Source organism: Salmo trutta, chromosome 34 (assembly GCF_901001165.1).
Source record: "Salmo trutta chromosome 34, fSalTru1.1, whole genome shotgun sequence".
Lineage (NCBI taxonomy): Eukaryota > Metazoa > Chordata > Actinopteri > Salmoniformes > Salmonidae > Salmo > Salmo trutta.
In genome coordinates, this window is record NC_042990.1 from 22284552 (window position 1) to 22310341 (window position 25790).

General features: G+C 46.3%; 1 protein-coding gene across 2 annotated transcripts in view; it reads right to left on the reverse strand.

Annotated features, from left to right (window-relative positions):
* Positions 1-25790, reverse strand: part of LOC115173804 (thrombospondin type-1 domain-containing protein 7A-like) — a 170158-nt gene that overhangs the window by 91588 nt on the left and 52780 nt on the right. For both annotated transcript variants that reach the window (XM_029732227.1, XM_029732226.1), the window contains exons 2-3: positions 7095-8160; positions 4298-4546 (exon numbers count right to left, since the gene is read on the reverse strand). In XM_029732227.1, the coding sequence (XP_029588087.1) occupies positions 4298-4546; positions 7095-8160 (1315 nt within the window). The remainder of the gene's footprint in view (positions 1-4297; positions 4547-7094; positions 8161-25790) is intronic.

Sequence of the window (25790 nt, forward strand, 5' to 3'; positions counted from 1 at the left end):
TGTTCTGTCTGCTGTTTGTGACCAGTTGATCTATTGTGCCCACACGTCTCCCTCCTCTGGTCATCCGGGGATCGGTCGGACGGGGCGCTGTCTGAGTGGGAAGTACTGGTGGCCTACCTTGGCAAAAGACGTGAGGGTTATGTTTACTCCTGTTCGGTTTGCGCACAGTGTAAGGCTCCTACACACCTGCCCAGGGGGTAGCTATATCCCTTACCCATTCCACAACGGCTTTCGTCACACCTGTCGGTGGATTTTCTGACCGATCTTCCTCCCTCACAGGGAAACAACACGATCCTGGTCGTTGTGGATCGTTTCTTTAAGTCCTGTCGTCTCATCCCTCTGCCCGGTCTCCCTACAGCCCTACAGACTGCGGAGGACTTGTTTACACACGTCTTCTGGCACCACGGGGTGCCTGAGGATATAGTGTCTGATCGAGGTCCCTAGTTCACGTTGAGAGTCTGGAGGGCGTTCATGGAACGTCTGGGGGTCTCGATCAGCCAGGACCGGCCGGGGGAGCGGGCGGCGTTCGTTCAAGAACTCGCTCCGCCACTCCTCCACCAACCTCTCCCCCTTCCAGTGCATATTGGGGTACCAGCCGGTTCTGGCGCCGTGGCATCAGAGTCAGACCGAGGCTCCTGCAGTGGACGACTGGTTCATGAATGCCCATGTTCACCTCCAGCGGGCCGTGCCCAGGATGTCACCAATGTTCACCTCCAGTGGGCTGTGCTGCACCAGAAAACCAGCACGGACCGTGGGGGGGGGGGGGGGGGACAATGAAAATAGTCTGGGTGGCCATTTGATTAGATGTTCAGGAGTCTTAGGTCTTTGGGTTAGAAGCTGTTTAGAAGCCTCTTGGACCTAGACTTGGCACTCCGATACCACTTACTATGCGGTAGCAGAGAGAACAGTCTATGACTAGGGCGGCTGGAGTCTTTGACAATTTTTAGGGCCTTTCTCTGTCACCACCTGGTGGAGAGGTCCTGGACAGCAGGAAGCTTGGCCCCAGTGATGTACTGGGCAGTTTGCACTCTGTAGTGCCTTGCGGTCGGAGGCTGAGCAGTTGCCATACCAGGCAGTGATGCAACCTGTCAGGATGCTCTCGATGGTGCAGCTGTTGAACCTTTTGAGGATCTGTTGACCCATGCCAAATCTTTTCAGTCTCCTGAGGGGGAATAGGTTTTGTCATGCCCTCTTCACGACTGACTTGGTGTGCTTGGACTATGTTAGTTTGTTGGTGATGTGGACACCAAGGAACTTGAAGCTCTCAACCTGTTCCACTACAGCCCCATCGGTGAGAATGGGGGCGTGCACGGTCCTCTTTTTCCTGTAGTCCATAATCATCTCCTTTGTCTTGATCACATTGAAGGAGAGGAGGGAGAGGTTGTTGTCCTGGCACCACACAACCAGGTCTCTGACCTCCTCCCTATAGGCTGTCTCATCATTGTCGGTGATCAAGCCTACCACTGTTGTGTCATCGGCAAACTTAATGAGGGTGTTGGAGTCGTGCCTGGCCGTGCAGTCATGAGTGAACAGGGAGTACAGGAGGATCAGCGTGGCAGATGTGTTGTTACCTATCCTTACCAGCTGGAGCGGCCCGTCAGGAAGTCCAGGATCCAGTTGCAGAGGGAGGTGTTTAGTCCCAGGGTCCTTAGCTTATTGATGAGCTATGAAAGCACTGTGGTGTTGAACGCTGAGCTGTAGTCAATGAACAGCATTGTCACATAGCTGTTCCTTTTGTTCACGTGGGAAAGGGCGGTGTGGAGTGCAATAGAGATTGCATCATCTGTGGATCTGTTAGGGTGGTATGCAAATTGGAGTGGGTCTAGGGTTTCTGCGTTTCTGGGATAATGGTATAATGTGAGCCATGACCAGCCTTTCAAAGCACTTCATGGCTATAGATGTGAGTCCTACGGGTTGGTTGTCATTTAGGTAGGTTACCTTAGTGTTCTTGGGCACAGGGACTATGGTGGTCTGCTTAAAACAGACTCGGACAGGGAGAGGTTGAAAATGTTAGTGAAGACACTTGCCAGTTAGTCAGCGCATGCTCGCAGTACACGTCCTGGTAATCCGTCTGGCCCTGCGGCCTTGTGAATGTTGACCTGTTTAAAGGTCTTACTCACATTGGCTGCAGAGAGCGTGATCACACAGTCTTCCGGAACAGCTGGTGCTCTCATGCATGTAAAAAGCAATCCATTAAGACAGATTTGCACTCAGCACTGAATTCAAAGCTCTAGGATCTGCTTCAAAAGAACTTGAAAGGTTCCTTAAAATGCTTTAGAGAGAATGTTCTGTATTTGTTTTTCAGTTCAAATCCTCCCCAGGGTCACAAAATGTCCGCCTTTCCTCGGTCTCCGTGGCAATAATGGAATTGATTTGAGGTCCCCACCAATGAAAGGGCTCCATATTCATGAGTGGAGTGTCTCTTACTGGTCCCTGGCCATTGCCATGGTGAGGTTGTGGGACAACGAGGCACCTGGGAGTTGCGGTCCATAGCTGGGTCTGGGGGTCTAGGACTGACACAGATGGGGACACTCTAAAGGAGTCCATCAATAAGACTGAATGAACTGGGCCTCCTGCCAGAAGGTTCACACCTCTTCATCTCTCTCTCATCCGGGTCTTCTACAAATGGTAGAAAGGGAGCATTGGTCCGTCGACATTGATTTATTCCTTTCATCGTTATCAGGGGCAAAAAAAGGCAAAACATTTTCACATAACCTATACAAAATACCCCATGGAAGAAACCCAGGGACAAAGCTCACAAGATGTAAGTACATTGGTTATGTCCTGATCCGCATATTAACCTTACTGTACACAGTTTTACAAAAAATATGGACTGACTGATGTCCTCATGTAAACTCACTGTAACAATTTAGTTTTCAACCCAATGTAATAATTATTGTCATGCAGAACGAGCTTACTAGTAACTGCAGGCCAAAACACTCAAGCAGACTAGAGGTGTAAAAAGCCGATTGAGGAAATTACTTTCTCCCCACACCAGGGGAGTATAGTTCCACATGGCGCTGTACAGGTTCGGGTGGAGGAAGTAATTTAAGGGGACACACATGCATGCCATCACAGCACATGACTGCACAACGGGTGTGAAAGTGATGGTGTGTCAACATGCCCATCTGTGTGTGTGTGTGTGTGTGTGTGTGTGTGTGTGTGTGTGTGTGTGTGTGTGTGTGTGTGTGTGTGTGTGTGTGTGTGTGGCATTGGGATCAGATTAGACGTCGCGCCGACTGACTCTTTCCTAGACACACTCCATTCATCATTTCTTCCATCACTGGCAAAGAGCCAAATGCTTGGTCTGTTTGTTTCCTCTCCATCTCTCCTCATATGCCCCCCTCTTGTATGGCACCGTCGCCCCACACACTGAGCCAAACCCATCTCTTACCTCCCCCCATCTCTCCCACCTCTGTGTCACTCCTATTTCTCCCTACATGCTACATGCCCACCTCACCATCACCTAACACACCACCCAATCGTCTCCCCATATCTCCATCTCTTTCCACATGCCCCTCACACCGTCTCCCCCACCCTCTCCACTCTCATCAGGACTACATCACCACCCCACACAATGAGCCTACCTCCTCCTTTCTCCCCCTTCTGGCTGTAGTTTGTACCCACTCAGGTCTGTGGTTTGTTCGCACTCAGGCTGTGAATAATAAGCCAGCAGATACCAAACAAGCCACAGCCCAATAGTAGTGGGGTTGTTATTGTGGCTCCTCCCCCTAGTGTTAAATCCCCAGTGCTCTTAGTACCACCACTGCTGTTGTGTTGGATGGTTTAGCTACCGTCGTCACAGCAACCAGCCAACGTTCCCAGCCACATGACCTTAATCACTTAACACAGACTCAAACCATTTAGGTTATGCACATACACATGTAGTGTTAGAGACACACCAGCCCTGTCTGGATAAGTATCCCGTGCATTATCTGCAAGTGTTTATTGTTTTTAGACAGCAAAGCTATTTAGGGGCGCAGACGGGCAGCTTACCCATAGTGCACTTTAGAGAGAGAGTAACTGTAGCTGTCAGCCAGCCTGCAGAGTAGAAGTGCAGTTCAATTGATCATCTGCAATCCTTGATTGGCTGACATTTTGAGGTGTTCCAATGGTTTTCAGAGCACCAATGTGAGTTGGCATCATTTTTGGATTGGACAATTTAGTTATCATCTCATGAGGAAATTCACTGTACAGCATACAAATAACACAATTCCTATACTGTTCATGAACATAGACATCCATATAAGAGATTGAAATTACACATTTTTTCAACGTTGGGTGATAGAGTACTTACACGATGCAGGGGGGTACCCCTTCTCCCTGAGGGGTGCAGGGTTCCTTCTCCTCCAGTTCGGGGCACTCCGCCCCTCCTCCCACGGGGAGCAGGTGTACCCGGCGTGTGCGTGTGTGTTCGCCCATGGGCCCGTTGAGCTCGTAGCAGTCCTTGGAGCAGGGCGACCAGTCGGTCCAGTCACTCACCTCACAGTCCTTGGTCAGGACGCAGGCCTGGTAGGTCACTGGTAGGGACTCCTGAGAACACAGGCTGGAGGGAAGAGACAAGAGGTTCATTAATTACAAAGGTATCAGTGAAGCTGTTTGGTCAAAGGAATGAGGCAAGGTGTTCAAATAAGGCCAAACATGTCTGTGAGGCACTGAGTTTGAAGGCAGGCCTTGAAATACATCCACAGGTACACCTCCAATTGACTCAAATGATGTCAATTAGCCTATCAGAAGCTTCTAAAGTCATGACATAATTTTCTGGAATTTTCCAAGATGTTTAAAGGCACTGTACGTATGAAGTGTATATACACTTCTGACTGACTGGAATTGTGATCCAGTGAATTGTAAGTGAAATAATCTGTCTGTAAACAATTGTTGGAAAAATTACTTGTGTCATGCACAAAGAAGATGTCCTAACCGACTTGCCAAAACTATAGTTTGTTAACAAGAAATTTGTGGAGTGGTTGAAAAACAAGTTTTAATGACTCCAACCTAAGTGTATGTAAACCTCCGACTTCAACTGTAGCTTCTATAACAGCAAACACGCATGACTCTCAGCCCCTGCCATTTGGTACATTGTTGGTATCAGATCAGGTAAGGCTCTTTGTGGTGCTTCAGATCAGCCAAAAAACTAAAATAACTCCACATTACTCCTCACTTTGAAAGAGGAACATTCAGATATTCTCAACATTAATCCTAGGATAGACCTAGATCATAGAGATATAATATATTCTACTTGAAGATATGGGAATATGATAAACGTGGTTATCTGTGATTTTCTCTGACTATCTCCCTATGCACGACCATCTAATTTTTCTTTCAAAATGTACAAAAGCATTCATATCCCTTTAAGAGAGTGGGATATATAGAGTACCAGTCAAAAGTTTGGACACACCTACTCATTCAAGGGTTTTTCTTTATTTTTACTATTTTCTACATTGTAGAATAATAGTGAAGACATGAAAACTATGAAATAACACATATGGAATCATGTAGTAAACAAAAAATTGTTAAACAAATCAACATATATTTGAGATTCCAGAAAGTAGCCACCCTTTGAATTTATGACACCTTTCAACACTCTTGGCATTCTCTCAACCAGCTTCATGAGGTAGTCACCTGGAATGAATTTCAATTAACAGGTGTGCCTTGTTGAAAGTTAATTTGTGGAATTTCTTTCCTTCTTAATGCGTTTGAGCCAATCAGTTGTGTTGTGACAAGGTAGGGGTGGTATACAGAAGATAGCCCTATTTAGTAAAATACCAAGACCATATTATGGCAAGAACAGCTCAAATTAGCAAAGAGAAACTACAGTCTATCATTACTGAAGGTCAATCAATCCGGAAAATTTCAAGAACTTTGAAAGTTACTTCAAGTGCAGTTGCAAAAACCATCAAAGGCTATAATGAAACTGGCTCTCCTGAGGACCGCCACAGGAAAGGAAAACCCAGAGTTACCTCTGCTGCAGAGAATAAATTCATTAGAAATTGCAGTCCAAATAAATGCTTCACAGAGTTCAAGTAACAGACACATCTCAACATCAACTGTTCAGAGGAGACTGCGTGAATCAGGCCTTCATGGACAAATTGCTGCAAAGAAACCACTACTAAAGGACACTAATAATAAGAAGGGACTTGCTTGGTCCAAGATACATGAGCAATGGACATTAGACCGTTTGAAATCTGTCCTTTGGTCTGATTAGTCCAAATTTTAGATTTTTTGTTCCAACCGCCATGTCTTTGTGAGACGCAGAGTAGGTGAACGGATAATCTCCGCATGTGTTGTTCCCACCGTGAAGCATGGAGGAGGAGATTTGATGGTGTGGGGGTGCTTTGCTGGTGACACTGTCAGCGATTTATTTAGATTTCAAGGCACACTTAACCAGAATGGCTACCACAGCATTTTGCAGTGATACACCATTCAATCTGGTTTGCACTTATTGGGACAATCACATACCTCCAGGCTGTATAAGGGCTATTTAACCAAGAAGGAGAGTGATGGATTGCTGCATCAGATGACCTGCCCTCCACAATCACCCGACCTCAAACAAATTGAGATGGTTTGGGATGAGTTGGATGGCAGAGTGAAGGAAAAACAGCCAACAAGTGCTCAGCATATGTGGGAACTCCTTCAAGACTGTTGGAAAATCATTCCGGGTGATGCTGGTTGATAGAATGCCAAGAGTGTGCAAAGCTGTCATCAAGGCGAAGGGTGGCTACTTTGAAGAATCTCAAATATAAAATATATTTTGGTTTGTTTAACACTTTTTTGTTTACTGCATGATTCCATTTGTGTTATTTCATAGTTTTGATGTCTTCAGTATTATTCTACAATGTAGAAAATAGTAAAAAAATAAAGAAAGAAAAACCGTTGAATGAGTAGGTATTTCCAAACTTTTGACTGGTACTATATATATATATATATATATATAATCTTCCACATTGACATTAGAGTATTTTTGTAGATCGTTGACAAAAAAATCCGAATTAAATCCCTTTTTATCCCACTTTGTAAATTTTAAGAAATCCAATGGGGGTGTAGACTTTCTATAGGCCCTGTAACTCAGACTATAAATTATAAGTGTGACTTACCTGAGTGCATCAGCGTTGCCGCTCCTGTGAACACAGGTCACCTCCCGGGTCTGGTATCCAACCTGCAGGTCCCAGAACTTCCCTCCCTGTCGGTTCTGTCTGTTCCTGTTCCTCTTATTTTTGATCAGCTCCTTGGTCTCTGGGTCTTTCACCCTCCCCCTCCCCCTCACCCTTGCCCGCTCTCTCACCCGCTCTCTCACCCGCTCCTTGACTGTTTCCTTGTTTTTCCTGCGTCCTTCTTTGGCTGCCTGTCTGCCTTTTCTTCCCTCCTTTCTTTCCTCCTTTCTTTTCATCCTTTCTTCTTTACTCAGACGAGGCTGGCGTGGGGTGGGCACCTCGCTGCCCTCTTTACCCTCTTTACCCTCTCTGCCTTTACGTAGCCGGCGAGGGACAGCCACAGCTTTACCTTGACTAAGAGTTGGAGCCTGCCTGGCCGTGCGAGGGAGGGGTACAGAGCAGGGACCCCAGGATCCCACCCTTAGACTATAGAGGCTCTCTGGGCCAGCGCAGGGACCTGGCTGACAAGTCTGGAACTCTGTCAGGTTAGGGCAGGCCGAACCCCCAAACATGGGCGGCGCCAGGACAAAACGAACACGATTCTGAAGACCCGTGCCACACGTTTTTGAACAGGAAGTCCATGGGGTGAATTGGGAGACCACGCAGTCCCGTGGGCACGGGATCAGACAGGCCTGCTCCAGCCTGGGCTTGGGCTCAAAGTATTCACAAATCGCCACATCCTCCGCTGGCACGCCATCCGCTTTCTGGACGCAGCCCACCTCACGTGTCTGGATGCCCTCCTCGCCGTGGAGACACACGGCTGGCCGCTGGATCACCCCGGTGCTACGCATGGACACAGGCACGCACTGATTCCAGGCGCCCAGCTGCCAGTCATACAGGTCCTTGTGCCAGTCACAAACGTGGAAGCAGCTCTGCTGGTTCTCTGGGCGCTCGGCCTGGTCACAGTTGGTGTGAAGGGTGGTCCAGCCTTCAGAGTGGGCGCACCACACTGCCCGGCTCTGGCTGCCCCCTGGGCCACACTCGCTGCCCATACACCGGCCCCATGGACCTGGGGAAACAGAGACAGTGAGGTCAACTGAAGAATGTACTATCAGAGCAGTTAGTCAGAATATTATCCAAATGTAAAGCATACTGTGGAGGTAACTCAGCTCCTAACTGTCAGATTTTACTGTACAGCAGTGAATCACTATGAAGACTGTGTAAAAGTCCTTCTAACGTTCCGTCTAAATGTTGCCATTCAAGACTTGGTCAAAAGTCGGAGGGCAGTTTATAAGGAATTTGCATCATCTCTCCATATGACTTTCCTGTTAATCAAAGCCCCGTGAAATCCCAGAAGACCAAGCTCTCTAGTGCTGCTATACCAGAGGACTATTAGTCAAAGTCTCTAAAGTGCTTCTAAGGACAACAGAACTGTAATGTGTTTACACATCCAACCGAAACAACCAAAGTGCTTCGTAGAGGAAGAATAAGTACTTCCTGCTAAATAAGGCACACACACTCCGGCAAATCACTCCTCCAAATCACTCTGCCAACTGCAATTAAATCACTCCGCCAAGTGCAATTTTCTGATATACTTCCTTCCTCTAGGATTTATGAGAATGCAATTAAAGGTCTAGGCAAACATCCCCTTCGAGCATAAAATGCCAAGTAGGTACACGACAAGCAGACAGAGAGCCCAGAGTCAGGGCAGCATTACCACTCTGACTGGATCAATATTCCCAGGAAATGAGGAAGATGGAAGGTATAGTGGGGAGGGAGGTCACTGAGGAATAACCTAACCTGGCTTACCCTAGCATAAACAGTCAGTCAATCAATCTATCAATTCTGCAAGAAGGATGAGCAGGGCTTCTAATAATGGTACAATCAGCCCATGACATCACCAGCGCTGATGTGCTTGTGTTTGAGGTGCTGAAAGGACAGCTCCGCCAATCTCCTGCTGGATAGGATTCACTGCAATGTGGGCCCATCTTGTGGTGCTGAAGGACAGCCCTACTATTCTATCAGTGAGGATTAGCGGTGGGGAGGGCCCTTCGCTAGTTTATTTGAGTTCTGTTTTATGTTGTTGAATTGAGCAGCTTGCAGTGCTGCTGCTGGATTGGGCTGCCTGCCTTTCTGAAAGCTGAGGCTGGGAGTGAGAGCCTTCGTAGTTTACTGTGTGAGAGGGCAAGCTGCTCAGAGGAATCTGTATTACAGAAGTGGGTCAGAGTCAGAGGTATCCTCCTCCTAGCTCAACAAACTACCACGGGCTCTCCCATCCACCCCCTTCTTTTCCCCCGCATCTCCCCTCCTCTCTGGTGTCCCAGTGATCTATCTAAGCAGAGCCAGGGAGGAGTGCCGGCTGTTGTAACAAGGACACAGCCTGGGGGTTTACTGAATCCTGGTCCCAGATCAGTTATTGCTGTGTAACAAGGCATAATAACAACCAGAGGAGTAGGCATAACAGATCTGGGACCAGGCAAGGGTGAGTGTAGCCTACAGGGGGAGGAATCACAAAGGAAGCAAAGCTAAGAGCTGAAAGCTGAAGGAGTCAACCTGGGTTTGTCGTTTGGGAGTTGTCTTAAGGGTCAGATAACTTCAAGAAGACATAAGTAATCATTTCCCCCAAGAGATTCATACATTTTCCATATTTGTGTATGTCTGCATGTCTTGCTGTATGCCCGATTAAACGCACATGGTAAACTACTACTGATTGACTGCCTGAGGTTCAGCACAGGGGAACTCTCTATGAATGAAAAGCTTAAATTGCTGCACAATCCCCTTTGGCTACCTGAAAACCAGACACAAGCAAGAATCTGTTCCCCCTATTATGCTACAAGACTGTTTCCTACCAGGGAAGACTAGATAACAAAGTTCCAATGTAGGCCACTATATCTGCCTGACATAGAATAGACTAGCCTGGGATGTGTGATTCATGACAAGCAGGGCCGGAAGGATAGAGGAGAGGAGAGGAGAGGAGAGGAGAGGAGTCTGAGGACTGAGGAAGGAGGACAGGGGCTGTTTTAAGCAGTGCTTTATGTCTTGACTCAGTAAAGCACAGCCATGGTGATGAAAATGTCAGTGGAAGGAGCAGCACCTGAATTAGCAGCAGAGAGAGAGGCCGGTCGATACGCATCAATAACACCTAGCAAGAAACTGCCTTCGACACAACAGACAGCCCTGCCGCTGAGACACACACAAACAAACAGACACATGGACTCATGGACACATGGACAGATGGAAACATGGACTCATGGACATATATTTTTACATTACATTTTAGTGTAAATCTTTTCCCCGTACTGGTCCCCCATGGGGATCGAACCCACAACCCTAGCGTTGCAAACACCATGCTCTACCAACTGAGCCACACATATAGATACGTAGACACGTAGACACAGAGATACATAGGCACATACACATTTGAGGCTGCTATTGTAACATACTCCTTGCTAGAAAGAGAGGGAAAAGCGCGATTGACCGGCCTTTTCACAAAGAAATCAACACTAAATTGATTTTCATAATTGAGAGAAAGGACAAAAGAGGCATCTGATTAGCTAAGGGGTTTAAGCATTCCCAGCACTCTATTCTCTAAACAAGAACATGTTACAGCTGTGACACATTAGCCTCCGCAGGGGAAGGGTGTGCGCTGTGTGTGTGTGTGTGTGTGTGTGTGTGTGTGTGTGTGTGTGTGTGTGTGTGTGTGTGTGTGTGTGTGTGTGTGTGTGTGTGTGTGTGTGGAGGGGGGGATTTTGGATTCAGAGGCTCCCCACTCTGCAGGTGTTCACAGTAATTTATGAACATGTCAGTGGGTGATATGGTTATCCACAGTATGACAGAGAGGGGGAGTGAGTGGGGGAAAACAGCTCAAATTGGCCTGCTTCCCTCCATCACACAACCACACATGCACACACACGCACACACACACACACACACCTGCGTCCCCTGTCAACCACTGAGAGCAGCCAGGAGGAAATAAGGGCCCTCTAACAACGTAGAGGAGGGGTACAAGGGGTGTGATACATCAGCCAAACCCCGCTCCTCAAGCCCCCCTTAGAACACCCACCCCAGGGGGGCCAACACAGAACACACACCCCAGGGGGACCAACCAGAAACACCCACACCAGGGGGGCCAACATAGAACACGTTAGCGAAAGAGAAAGAAGAGAAGTGGGGATGTGAGAGATTGACGGTTAGTTTGAAAGGCAAATACCGAAATAGAGAGAGAGAGGAGGGGGGTGAGGAGCCTATTGTGAAGAGAGATGGATGATGATGTAGAGAGAGCGAGAGAGAGAGAGAGAGAGAGAGAGAGTGAGTCAGTGAGTGAGTGAGTGAGTGAGTGAGTGAGTGAGTGAGTGAGTGAGTGAGTGAGTGAGTGAGCGAGTGAGCGAGCGAGTGAGCGAGCGAGTGAGAAAAGCCAATTACTGGGCCATGTACCAGTCCTTAGATCCACAGCCCTAGGGCCCTAATGTTTGCGTGGCTATAAGTACACTCATCTTCCCCACCATCACCACACACACACACACACACACACACACACACGATCCTGACTTAGCTCTGTGTTTCTCTGCCTTTCCAGTAACACACCACACACAGCTTTAATCTTTGCAAATTACATTCCCCTCTGCTGCTCACACACCCCAGTCATTACCCTCAGCAGTTATTTTCCTGCCACGCTATCGCATTTTGTATCACCAGACAAATCAATTACTCACGATCCTTTTATTTGTTTATTCGTTTTAATCCCCCTCTCTCTGCAGACAGCTTTGAATCGATAGGAGGGAGAAGGTCATCTTTTGAGGGAAGTAAGTGATGTTTTTCTGCCTTTGGAGACAGGCTGTAACAGGCTGTAATGCTGGTGTCTCAACACCCTGTTATTCACTGATAAGATGATGAACCGAGGCCCTCGTTGTGCTACCACAGGAGGGGAGAGACTGGGGGGAAGGAGAAGAGGAGGGGAGAGACTGGGGGAAGGAGAGGAGGAGGGGAGAGACTGGGGGAAGGAGAGGAGGAGGGGAGAGACTGGGGGAAGGAGAGGAGGAGGGGAGAGACTGGGGGAAGGAGAGGAGGAGGGGAGAGACTGGGGGGAAGGAGAGGAGGAGGGGAGAGACTGGGGGGAAGGAGAGGAGGAGGGGAGAGACTGGGGGAAGGAGAGGAGGAGGGGAGAGACTGGGGGAAGGAGAGGAGGAGAGACTGGGGGAAGGAGAGGAGGAGAGACTGGGGGAAGGAGAGGAGAGGAGGATGGGAGAGACTGGGGGGAAGGAGAAGAGGAGGGGAGAGACTAGGGGGAAGGAGAGGAGGAGGGGATAGACTGGGGAAGGAAAGGAGGAGGGGAGAGACTAGGGGGAAGGAGCGAGAGGGAGAGAAGGGCAAGAGAGAGAAAGGGAGGGAAGAGAGAGGAGAGAGAAAGACAAACAGAAAGAGAGCAAGTGAGAGAGAGAGAGAGAGAGGGAGAAAGAGAGAGAAAGAAAGAAAGAAAGAAAGAAAGAAAGAAAGAGAGAGAGAGGGACATGCTTATTTCCTCTGTTGCTTTCTTGACAGCTAAAAAAAATTGGATCAGTGTGAAAATTCAGCCCCAGTAATGGGATGACTTTTATATGTCCCTCTCCCCTCTCTCCATCCCTCACTCCTCTGCCTATCCCTCTCTCCCACAGTGCCTGGTAGAGGACAGGCGGTGGCATTTACCAGGGAAATGGAAAGCAGTGTGAGGTGTTGCACCCCACCAGAGGGTTTGGGTGGAGGCGTGTGTGTGTGTGTGTGTGTGTGTGTGTGTGTGTGTGTGTGTGTGTGTGTGTGTGTGTGTGTGTGTGTGTGTGCTCGCGCGCGCATGCATGTGCGTTCATTTGTGTGTCTCACCATAGGGTATGGATTGAGAAGATGGGAAAACGGGGGGAAATGGGGAACCCCATCAGGCTAGTCAATCTGTATTCATACTGAATGCTGAACACACGCCTATGATAAAGAAACTGTGAAAAGGTCAGGGATTTCAGATGAACCATTTACTTCATGTCGCCATGTGGAGACGATGTTATGTCCATTATTTCCATTAAAATGGAAACAAGGGATATCTTCCCGACCCTAAAGCACAAACTGAGAACGTCGAGGCCCCAAGTATTAGTGTGCTTACGCCAGAAACACAACCTCTTAGGACAGAAACATCTGCTCAGATCTTCCTCCAATAGAGGAGCAACTATATTTATCTTCCTCTCCCTGTCCCTCCCTTTCCTCCTCTCTCTATCTCTCCCATTCCCTCTCCCTCTCTCTTTCAATTTGTTCTCTCTGAGATGACCTTCTGTGGTCGAGTGACCTACTTCCAGGTCACCTGTTGTCTGAGCGGTGGTTGAATCACACAGGGATTGATCAAATGAAAAGGGGGAGTGTGTAAAAGAAGGAAAATGAAAGAGTCAATGTGTAAATGGACAGGGCATTGTATTGTTCTCTTCGTGGTTCTCTTCCTGGTTTTCTTCCTGGTTCTCTTCGTGGTTCTCTTCGTGGTTCTCTTCCTGGTTCTCTTCCTGGTTCTCTTCGTGGTTCTCTTCGTGGTTCTCTTCCTGGTTCTCTTCGTGGTTCTCTTCGTGGTTCTCTTCGTGGTTCTCTTCCTGGTTCTCTTCCTGGTTCTCATAGTGGTTCTCTTCCTGGTTCTCTTCCTGGTTCTCATAGTGGTGGTTTTGATGCGTGCTAAGAGAAGACTAGCTCTGTTTATGAAGGAAAGCTTTACGCAGTTTCTCAGACAACATTTGAACCAAATGACAGCATGTTGTAAAGCTTTTTTGTTTAGGCATCAGTAAAAGCATCCCCACCAGACGTTGTTTCTATATCCATAAAGAGGGTTTCCCAGAGACAGGTTAAGTATAGCTCTGTCAGAAATAGGCTTTCTGGAAATCAGACCCTAAAAGAATTAGACAGGACAATCACGAAGACAGGACAATCAGTCTGAAACTAATACAATTTTATTTGTCACATGCGCCAAATTACAACAGATGTAGATCATACTTAAAGATATCCAAGATGGCGTAGCAGTCAGACGTCTTTGTCTTTGTCTCGTCCCATGTATATATATTTTATATATTTTTAATATTTTTCCTTAACCTCAACTTCAAAATACTCTCCTGCAACCCGCCTCACCCAATGTGGTGTGGATCTGGGGTTTTTTCTAAAGTATTTCTATTTACCTACGAACTGGAATACCGCAACTGAGGCTAGCTAGCTAACTAGCTACCCACTATCACTGCTAGCGGTCATCAGCTAACCTTTAGCTTGGAAAGCACTCGCCAGTTCGTACAACGCGTTTCAGCCCAGATCATACCAGACCTATTTTTCTCTCCATATCCCCGGATTCCTACCGCAAACTCTGAACCTTTTCATCTGGATCATGGCAGCTAGCTAACCGCAACCCGGTTGACTACTCCTGGCTAACGTTTCCGTCCCGGAGCAAGCACCAACTAGCCTGGAGCTAGCCCATGCTAGACCCATCTCCCGGCTAGGGCTCCTGGGCTACTCCTGAAGCCCACTCCTCGGCTACAATATCCGGAACCCTTCTACTGCCGGTACGGGGCACGGAACCCCGCCGATCCTTCACGACTGGAATACCGACATAATCTGCCTGAGGATCCCAGCAGGCCCCTCAGGCGCGATGTCCCCTGAAGGCCCATTCTGCTAGCTAGCTATCTATAGCATATTGGACTGTTAGCTGATCCATTGGCCAGTTTCTTGGACCACTATACCCATTTTGCCAATTGGACTTGGACCCCTCTGCTACTTGGAACCCTACTAATTCCACGACTGGTCTATCGACGTCACCGCACAAGGAGGCAAAAACAGACTTTCCCCCATCGCGACATCCCTTAAAGGCCCTTATGCTAGCTTGCTAGCCCCGGCCTGCTAACTGCTAGCTTGCTATCCCCGGCCTGCTAACTGTCTGAATCGCCGTGTCCCAAGCCATCCCAACCACTCACTGGACCCATACGATCACTTGGCTATGCATGCCTCTAACCTAATATCAATATGCCTTGTCCATTACTGGCCTGGTTAGTGATTACTGTCTCATTTCACTGTAGAGCCTCTAGCCCTGCTCAATATGCCTTAACCAACCATGTTGTTCCACCTCCCACATATGCGATGACATCACCTGGTTTAAACATCTCTAGAGACTATATCCCTCTCATCATTAGTCAATGCCTAGGTTTACCTCCAATGTGCTCTCTTCCTACCATACCTTTGTCTGTACATTATGCCTTGAATCTATGCTATCGTGCCCAGAAACCTGCTCCCTTTACTACTCTCTGTTCCAAACGTGCTAGACGGCCAGCTCTTATAGCCTTTAGCCGTACCCTTATCCTACTTCTCCTCTGTTCCTCTGGTGATATAGAGGTTAATCCAGGACCTGCAGTGCCTAGCTCCACTCCTACTCCCCAGGTGCTCTCATTTGTTGACGTCTGTAACCGTAAAAGCCTTGGTTTCATACATGCTAACATTAGAAGCCTACTCCCTAAGTTTGCTTTATTCACTGTTTTAGCACATTCTGCCAAGCCGGTGTCTTAGCCATGTCTGAATCCTGGCTTAGGAAAACCACTAAAAACCCTGAAATTTCCATCCCTAACTATAACATTTTCTGCCAAGATAGAACTGCCAAAGGGGGCGTTGTTGCAATCTACTGCGGAGATAGCCTGCAGAGTTCTGTCTTACTATCCAGGTCTGTACCAAAACAATTTGAGCTTCTACTTGTAAAAATTCACCTTTCTAGAGAGAAGTCTCTCACCGTTGTCGCTTGCTATAGACCACCCCTCTGCCCCCAGCTGTGCCCTGGACACCATATGTGAATTGATTGCCCCCCATCTTTCTTCTGAGCTCATGCTGCTAGGTGACCTAAACTGGGACATGCTTAACACCCCGGTCATCCTACAATATAAGCTTGATGCCCTCAATCTCACACAAATTATCAATGAACCTACCAGGTACAACCCCAAATCCGTAAACACGGGCACCCTCATAGATATCATCCTAACTAACTCGCCCTCCAAATACACCTCTGCTGTTTTCAACCAAGATCTCAGCGATCACCTCCTCATTGCCTGCATCCGTAATGGGTCTGCGGTCAAACGACCACCCCTCATCACTGTCAAACGCTCCCTAAAACACTTCAGCGAACAGGCCTTTCTAATCAACCTGGCCGGGGTATCCTGGAATGACATTGACCTCATCCCGTCAGTAGAGGATTTCTGGTTATTCTTTAAAAGTGCCTTCCTCACCATCTTAAATAAGCACGCTCCATTCAAAAAATGTAGAACCAGGAATAGATATAGCCCTTGGTTCACTCCAGACCTGTCTGCCCTTGACCAGCACAAAAACATCCTGTGGCGTTCTGCATTAGCATCAAATAGCCCCCGTGATATGCAACTTTTCAGGGAAGTTAGGAACAAATATACACAGGCAGTTAGGAAAGCTAAGGCTAGCTTTTTCAAACAGAAATTTGCATCCTGTAGTACAAACTTAAAAAAGTTCTGGGACACTGTAAAGTCCATGGAGAATAAGAGCACCTCCTCCCAGCTGCCCACTGCTCTGAGGCTAGGAAACATTGTTTCCACCGATAAATCCACTTTAATTGAGAATTTCAATAAGCATTTCTCTACGGCTAGCCATGCTTTCCACCTGGCTACCCCTACCCCGGTCAACTGCCCGGCACCCTCCACAGCAACCCGCCAAAACCCACACCATTTCTCCTTCACCCAAATCCAGATAGCTGATGTTCTGAAAGAGCTGCAAAATCTGGACCCCTACAAATCAGCTAGACAATCTGGACCCTCTCTTTCTACAATTATCTGCCCAAATTGTTGCAACCCCTATTACTAGCCTATTCAACCTCTCTTTCATATCGTCTGAGATTCCCATAGATTGGAAAGCTGCCGCGGTCCTCCCCCTCTTCAAAGGGGGAGACACTCTAGACCCAAACTGCTACAGACCTATATCTATTCTACCCTGCCTTTCTAAGGTCTTTGAAAGCCAAGTTAACAAACAGATCACCGACCATTTCGAATCTCACCGTACCTTCTCCGCTATGCAATCTGGTTTCAGAGCTGGTCATGGGTGCACCTCAGCCACGCTCAAGGTCCTAAACGATATCATAACCACCATCGATAAGAGACATTACTGAGCAGCCGTATTCATCGACCTGGCCAAGGCTTTCGACTCTGTCAATCACAACATTCTTATTGGCTGACTCAACAGCCTTGGTTTCTCAAATGATTGCCTCGCTTGGTTCACCAACTACTTCTCCAAAAGAGTTCAGTATGTCAAATCGGAAGGCCTGTTGTCCGGACCTCTGGCAGTCTCTATGGGGGTGCCACAGGGTTCAATTCTCGGGCCGACTCTCTTCTCCGTATACATCAATGATGTCGCTCTCGCTGCTGGTGATTCTTTGATCCACCTCTACGCAGACGACACCATTCTGTATACCTCTGGCCCTTCGTTGGACACTGTGTTTTAACTAACCTCCAGATGAGCTTCAATGCCATACAACTCTCCTTCCGTGGCCTCCAACTGATCCTGAATGCAAGTAAAACTAAATGCATGCTCTTCAACCGTTCGCTGCCCGCACCTGCCCGACTTAGAATATGTGGACAACTACAAATACCTAGGTGTCTGGTTAGACTGTAAACTCTCCTTCCAGACTCACATTAAACATCTCCAATCCAAAATGAAATCTAGAATCGGCTTCCTATTTCGCAACAAAGCATCCTTCACTCATGCTGCCAATCAAACCCTCGTAAAACTGACCATCCTACCGATCCTCGACTTCGGCGATGTCATTTACAAAATAGCCTCCAACACTCTACTCAACAAATTGGATGCAGTCTATCACAGTGCCATCCGTTTTGTCACCAAAACCCCATATACTACTCACCCCTGCAACCTGTATGCTCTCGTTGGCTGGCCCTAGCTTCATACTCGTCGCCAGACCCACTGGCTCCAGGTCATCTACATGTCTCTGCTAGGTAAAGCCCCGCCTTATCTCAGCTCACTGGTCACCATAACAGCACCCACCCGTAGCACGTGCTCCAGCAGGTATATCTCTCTGGTCACCCCCAAAGCCAATTCTTCCTTTGGCCGCCTCTCCTTCCAGTTCTCTGCTGCCAATGACTGGAACAAACTGCAAATATCTCTGAAGTTGGAGACTCTTACCTCCCTCACTAGCTTTAAGCACCAGCTGTCAGAGCAGCTCACAGATCACTGCACCTGTAAATAGCTCATCTGTAAACAGCCCATCCAATCTACCTCATCCCCATACTGTATTTATTTATTTATTTATTTATCTTGCTCCTTTGCACCCCAGTATCTCAACTTGCACATTCATCTTCTGCACATCCTACCATTCCAGTGTTTAATTGCTATATTGTAATTAATTTGCCACCATGGCCTATTTATTGCCTTACCTTTCTTATCCTACCTCATTTGCACATGCTGTACATAGATTTTTCTACTGTATTATTAATTGTATGTTTGTTAATTCCATGTGTAACTCTGTGTTGTTGTATGTGTCGAACTTGTTCTCAACTAGCCTACCTGGTTAAATAAAGGTGAAATAAAAATAAAAACAATTAAATACCGTGAAATGCTTACTTACAAGCCCTTAACCAACAATGCAGTTCAAGAAATAGAGTTAATCACATTTTTTTAAATTAAATAAATAAAAAAGTAATACAAGAAAATTACATAACAATAACGAGGCTATTTACAAGGGTTACCGCTACCAAGTCAATGTGCGTGGGTACAGGTTAGTTGAGGTAATTTGTAAAGTTAATATGCATAGATAATAAACAACTAGTAGCAGCAGTGTAAAAACAAAGGGGGTGGGGGGTCAATGTAAATACTCCTGGTGGCCATTTGATTAATTGTTCAGTAGTCTTATGGCTTGTGGGTAGAAGCTGTTAAGTAGCCTTTTGGTCCTAGACTTGGCGCTTCGGTGCCGCTTGGGTGACTTGTGTCTTTGCCAATTTCTTGGGCCTTCCTCTGACACCACCTAATATATAGGTCCTGGATGTCAGTGATGTACCGGGCCATATGCACTACCCTCTGTAGCGCCTTACGGTCAGATGCCGAGCAGTTGCCATACCAGGCGGTGATGCAACCGGTCAGGATGCTCTCGATTGTGAAGTTGTAGAAGTTTTTGGGGAGTGCATGATCGCACAGTTGTGCAGAGCAGCTGGTGCTCTCATGCATGCTTCAGCGTTGCTTGCCTTGAAGCGAGCATAAAAGGCATTTAGCTCGTCAGGTATGCTCGCGTCACTGGGCAGCTCACAACTGGGTTTCCCTTTGTAGTTCATAATAGTTGTCAAGCCCTGCCACATCTGACGAGCGTCAGAGCCGATGGAGGATTCAATATTGGTCCTGTATTGACACTTTGCCTGTTTGATGGTTCGTCTGAGGGCATAGCGGGATTTCTTGTAAGTGTCCAGATTTGTGTCCCACTCCTTGAAAGCGGCAGCTCTAGCCTTTAGCACGGTGAGGATGTTACCTGTAATCCATGGCTTCTGGTTTGGATATGTACGTACAGTCACTGTGGGGACCACGTCATCGATGCACTTATTGATTAAGCCGGTGACTGAGGTGGTATACTCCTCATTGCCATTGGATGAAAACCGGAACATATTCCAGTCTGTGCGAGCAAAATAGTCCCGTAACGTAGCATCCGGGTCATCTGACCACTTCTGTATTGAGCAAGCAGGAATCAGGATAGAATTATGGTCATATTTGTCAAATAGAGGGTGAGGGAGAGCTTTGTATTTGTGTCTGTGTGTGGATTAATGGTGGTCTAGAGTTTTTTTCTCCTCTGGTTGCACATGTGACATGATGGTAGTAAAACAGATTTAATTTTGCCTGCATTGAAGTCCCCGGCCACTAAGAGCACCGCTTCTGGATGAGCATTTTCTTGTTTGCTTATGGCCTTATACAGCTCGTTGAGTGTGGTCTTAGTGCCAACATCGGTTTGTGGTGGTAAATAGATGGCTAAGAATAATATATGTGAGTACTCTCTTGGTAGATAGAGTGATCTACAGCTTATCATAAGGTATTCTACCTTAGGCGAACAATAAATCGAGACTTCTTTAATTTTAGACATTGCGCACCAGGAGTTATTGACAAATAGACACACACCCCCACCCCTCATCTTACCAGATGTAGCTGTTTTGTCCTGCTGAAGCCAGCCAGCTCTATATGATCTGTGTCGTCATTTAGCCACGCTTCTGCGAAACATAAGATATTACAGTTTTTAATGTCCCGTTGGTAGGATAGTCTTAATCGTAGCTCGTCCAGTTTGTTTTCCAATGATTGCATGTTGGCCAATAATACGGAAGGCAGTGGTGGTTTACCTACTCGTCTGAAAATTCTTACAAGGCACCCTGCCCTCCCCCCTTTTTCTTCACGCAGATGACGGGATTTGGGCCATGTCTCGACAAAGCAGTATTTCCTTTGCGTCGGACTCACTAAAGAAAAAATCTTTGTCCAGTTTGAGGTGAGTAATCACTGTTCTGATGTCCAGAAGCTCTTTTCGGTCATATGAGACGGTAGCAACAACATTATGTACAAAATGAGTTACAAACAATGTGAAAAAACAAACAAAAATAATGGCATTATATTAAACATGACTCCAGGGGCTCAGATTACTGGTCATGTATCTTTCATAAGGCCAGTCAGAGTAGTGGGTCTCTTCCCTTTAAGGGGGAGGCACATTACATGCCTCATTTACAATGTTGTGCTGCATGGCAGAGTGGCTCTTTGAACCAGACACACAAAGCTGGCTCGATCTTAACACAGACTTGCATAAAGCCTCTCACAGACCTGAGGGGGGAAAACGCTTGATAACCCATATTCCCTATCAGCTTTTGTGGGCAGTTTTTGGGGCAGTTTGGTGGAAAAAGGATAATTAAGAAAAATAAAATATCTGCACTGGGCACAGGAGGACAACTATGTCATTTTTGGGAGGATTTTGGGATGAACTCCTGACTCTTTTGATGTGTGTAGGATGGGAAATCATCCGTAGGCAATGGAGCAACAATGATGATACATTACTTCAGGATGGTCGACATGGAGTAGAAATTACATCATTTTACAAAGTGCTATTTTGGGCAAAACATAATTTGTCAATTATTTTGAACAAAAACATAAACACAACATGCAACAATTTCAACGATTTTACTGAGTTACAGTTCATAGTATAACGAAATCAGTAAATTTAAATAAATTCATTAGGTCTTAATCTACGGATTTTGCATGACTGGAAAGAGGCGCAGCCATGGGTGGACCTGGGAGGGAACTTGGGAGCCAGGCCAACCCACTGGGGAACAGTGATACTGGGGAACAGTGGGAACAGTGATACAGAAACATGCGTGTAACGCTGGTGACAGGTGTGCGCCCTAACGAGCAGCCTGGTGACCTAGAGGCCTGAGAGGGAGCACACGTGACAGTACCCCCTCCCCGACGCCGACCAAGATGACGATCCCGGGGATCAGGAGCGGACCGGTCACCTCTGATAAGGCGCGGGAACCTGTCAATTCGGCTGGGGCGCGGGAGCATGATGACCTAGAGCGCCAGAGAGAGACCATACGTGACAGTACCCCCTCCCCGGCGTGCTCAGCTCCAGCCGCAGGACGCCAACCACAGGGACGATCGCGAGGATCCAGAGGATCGTTCGCCTCCGCTGAGGTGCAGAAACATGACGAACCGGCTGAGGAGTGAAAGCCTGATGAGTCGGCTGAGACCTCCCCGGTTGCCTCGGTTGAGGCACGGGAACCTGTTCACCCAGCTTAAGCATGGAAGCCTATTTAACCCGCTGAGGCATGGGAGCCTACAAACTGGCTGATGTCTCACAGGTAGCGCCGGCTCCAACACCCGGACCAGACATCACCCCCAACACAAAAACAAACAAAAACACTCAGACAGAAATGCTCCTTAGTTTCATCAGATGTCCGGGTGGCTGGTCTCAGACGAAGGTGAAGGTGAAGAAGCCGGATATGGAGGTCCTGGGCTGGCGTGGTTACACGTGGTCTGTGGTTGTGAGGCCGGTTGGACGTTCTGCCAAGTTCTCTAAAATGACGTTTGAGGATGCTTGTGGTAGAGAAATGAACATAAAATGATTTGGCAGCATGCAAATTCCACACTCCCTAAAAACTTGAGACATCTGTGGCATCGTGAGGTGTAACAAAACTGTACATTTTAGTGTCCTTTTATTGTCCCCAGCACAAGGTGTACCTGTCTAATAATCATGCTGTTTAATCAGTTTCTTGACATGCCACACCTGTCAGGTGGATGGATAATCTGGGCAAAAGAGAAATGCTCATTAACAGGGATGTAAACAAATTTGTCCACAAAATTTGAGAGAAATAAACTTTTTGTGCGGATGGAAATCTTTTATTTCAGCTAATAAAACACGGAACCAATACTTTACATATTACGTTTATATTTTTATTCAGTATACATTTGCATGTAGTTTATGACTAAGTCATTACATGGATTTACTAAGATATGGTACTAATAACGATAAGCAACCTCTATAGCCTCGTACCTCAAATCAGAGATAGCTAAGGCCTCATCTATCAGAGACGCTGGTACAGTGCTTTGTCAGACGTCCAAGCAGACATTCCAGCTGCGGTGTGCTTGTGAGTTAAAGTGGAGGCACTCTCAGCAATATCAACAAACCGCCGTGGACCGTATTGTCTGCATGTATAAATCATAGACTGGTTGAGTTGCCATCTTCCTAAAGCCCAGATAACGAGAAACATCTGTGGGGAACCGTGCCACTGGTCGCTGATAGGCACAGAGAGAAATGGGAACATGATGGAGAACTAGCCCCTCTCCTCACTCTCTGGCTGCACTCACTGCATTCATTATTCACCTGTCTGTGTTTGTGTGCTTGCACATCCGTGTGTGTGTACAGTGTGTGAAACAGCCAGTGGGTACAGGTGCTGGATAAGAGGATGAGGCACACCTTGTTGTTAGCTATTGTTTACAGACAGATTATTTCACTTATAATTCACTGTATCACAATTCCAGTGGGTCAGACGTTTAAATACACTAAGTTGGCAGTGCCTTTAACAGCTTGGAAAATTCCAGAAAATGAGGCCATGGCTTTAGAAGCTTCTAGGCTAATTGACATAATTTGAGTCAATTGGAGGTGTACCTGTGGATGTATTTCAATGCCTACCTTCAAACTCAGTGCCTTTTTGCTTGACATCATGGGAAAATCGAAAGAAATCAGCCAAGACCTCAGAAAACAAATTGTAGACCTCCACAAGTCTGGTTCATCCTTGGGAGCAATTTCCAAACGCCTGAAGATACCACGCTCATCTGTACAAACAATAGTACGCAAGTATAAACACCATGGGACCACGCAGACGTAATACCGCTCAGGAAGGAGATGCGTTCTGTCTCCTAGAGATGAACGTACTTTGGTGCGAAAAGTGCAAATCAATCCCAGAACAACATCGAAGAACCTTGTGAAGATGCTGGAGGAAACAGGTACAAAAGTATCTATATCCACAGTAAAAACAAGTCCTATATCTACATATCCTGAACGGCCGCTCAGCAAGGAAGAAGCCACTGCTCCAAAACCACCATAAAAAAAGCCAGACTCCGGTTTGCAACTGCACATGGGGACAAAGATCGTACTTTTTGGAGAAATGTCCTCTGGTCTGATGAAACAAAAATAGAACTGTTTGGCCATAATGACCATCGTTATGTTTGGAGGAAAAAGGGGGAGGCTTGCAAGCCGAAGAATACCATCCCAACCGTGAAGCATGGGGGTGGCAGCATCATGTTGTGGGGGTGTTTTGCTGCAGGAGGGAATGGTGCACTTCACAAAATAGATGGCATCATGAGGCAGGAAAATTATGTGGATATATTGAAGCAACATCTCAAGACATTAGTCAGGAAGTTAAAGCTTGGTCACAAATGGGTCTTCCAAATGGACAATGACCTGAAGCATACTTCCAAAGTTGTGGCAAAATGGCTTAAGGACAACAAAGTCAAGGTATTGGAGTGGCCATCGCAAAGCCCTGACCTCAGTCCTATAGAAAATGTGTGGGCAGAACTGAAAAAGCATGTGCAAGCAAGGAGGCCTACAAACCAAAATTCACCCAACATATTGTGGGAAGCTTGTGGAAGGCTACCCGAAACGTTTGACCGAAGTTAAACAATTTAAAGGCAATGCTACCAAATACTAATTGAATGTATGTAAACTTTTGACCCACTGGGAATGTGATGAAAGAAATAAAAGCTGAAAGAAATCCATCTCTTTACTATTATTCTGACATTTCACATTCTTAAAATAAAGTGGTGATCCTTACTGACCTAGACAGGGAATATTTACTAGGATTAAATATCAGGAATTGTGAAAAACGGAGTTTAAATGTATTTGGCTAAGGTGTATGTAAACTTCCCACTTCAACTGTACATTCACATGTTACCGGTTCTGCACCGGTCCCTTTCTGCGCTGTGTTCTGGTAAGGTGTAGGTGGAAGATAAGGCTCTGGACACAATTCTGCCGGTTGTCTCTCTTTTAATGACTGCATGGAATGGATACAAATACAAGGCAAAAGTTACGGCTGCAGTCTGGACTCCATACAAGTATATTTGACTCTCCTCTTCACGCTCTGAGCAAACTGTAGTAAGATTATCAACAAAAAATTAATTGTACAAAATGTACATGTTCATATTTTCAAAAGACTCATTACTTTTGATAAATGTTATACACTAATAATTTGCTAATAAGTGCAAAATATTTCTTAGAGAGTGTACTATTGTACCATTATACCTGAAGCATACTAATGGAGCAACAATGGCATTTTTGACAAGTAACAAAATGAACGACAGCTAACTAGGCACATTAAACATGAAATACAAAATCGTCACATTTCAGAACATACCTGCATGGATACAAATACAAGGCAAAAGTTACTGCTGCAGTCTGGACTCCATACAAGTATATTTGCCTGATAAAAGACAAAAGACTGTGCAGAAAACCCATGAGAAAATAATAAAAATAACTCAAGATGTCTGCACCTGAAAGAGACCCTCCACAAATGTTCGAGTGCAACGAAAGTTGCACTCGAACATTATCCCCATTCACATGAATATATATTCCTATAAACAGTAATGCAACACTAAATCAGTGGCGATATAACTTTTGCTTGTCTTTTCTTGTGAATTTGTGGAAATTTGCGAACATGTGCATTCAAAAGACCAGAGCATACATAAACACATACCTCTCCTCATCACGCTCTGAGCAAACCGAGGAGTAAGAGCATGGCTCCCGTTGATGACATCACAGCATTAACACAATTTAGAAAAGAAATACAAATAATTCACTCTTGAAAGTAATGTAATACATATTAAAATAACCTTAAAATAATACATTGAAATAAATATGAGGGATTTTTGGTGAAATACATAAAGTATGTTTTACACCTGTTACACACACATGCACAAACATACACATGTACTCACACATACCCACAAACCCTTAATGTGCATTTGAGAGGGAGCTGATTTCCTGTGACTGCTTCACTGGAGCAGGAAGCAGAAGAAATATTCCGCAGCACAGTAGAGGAGATAAGAGATAGGAGCAGTAATCTACAATGATTTCAAAGAGTGTTGATTACAAACCAGTTGGTACACACATGCATACACAAACCAGTTAGACATTCTCCTCTC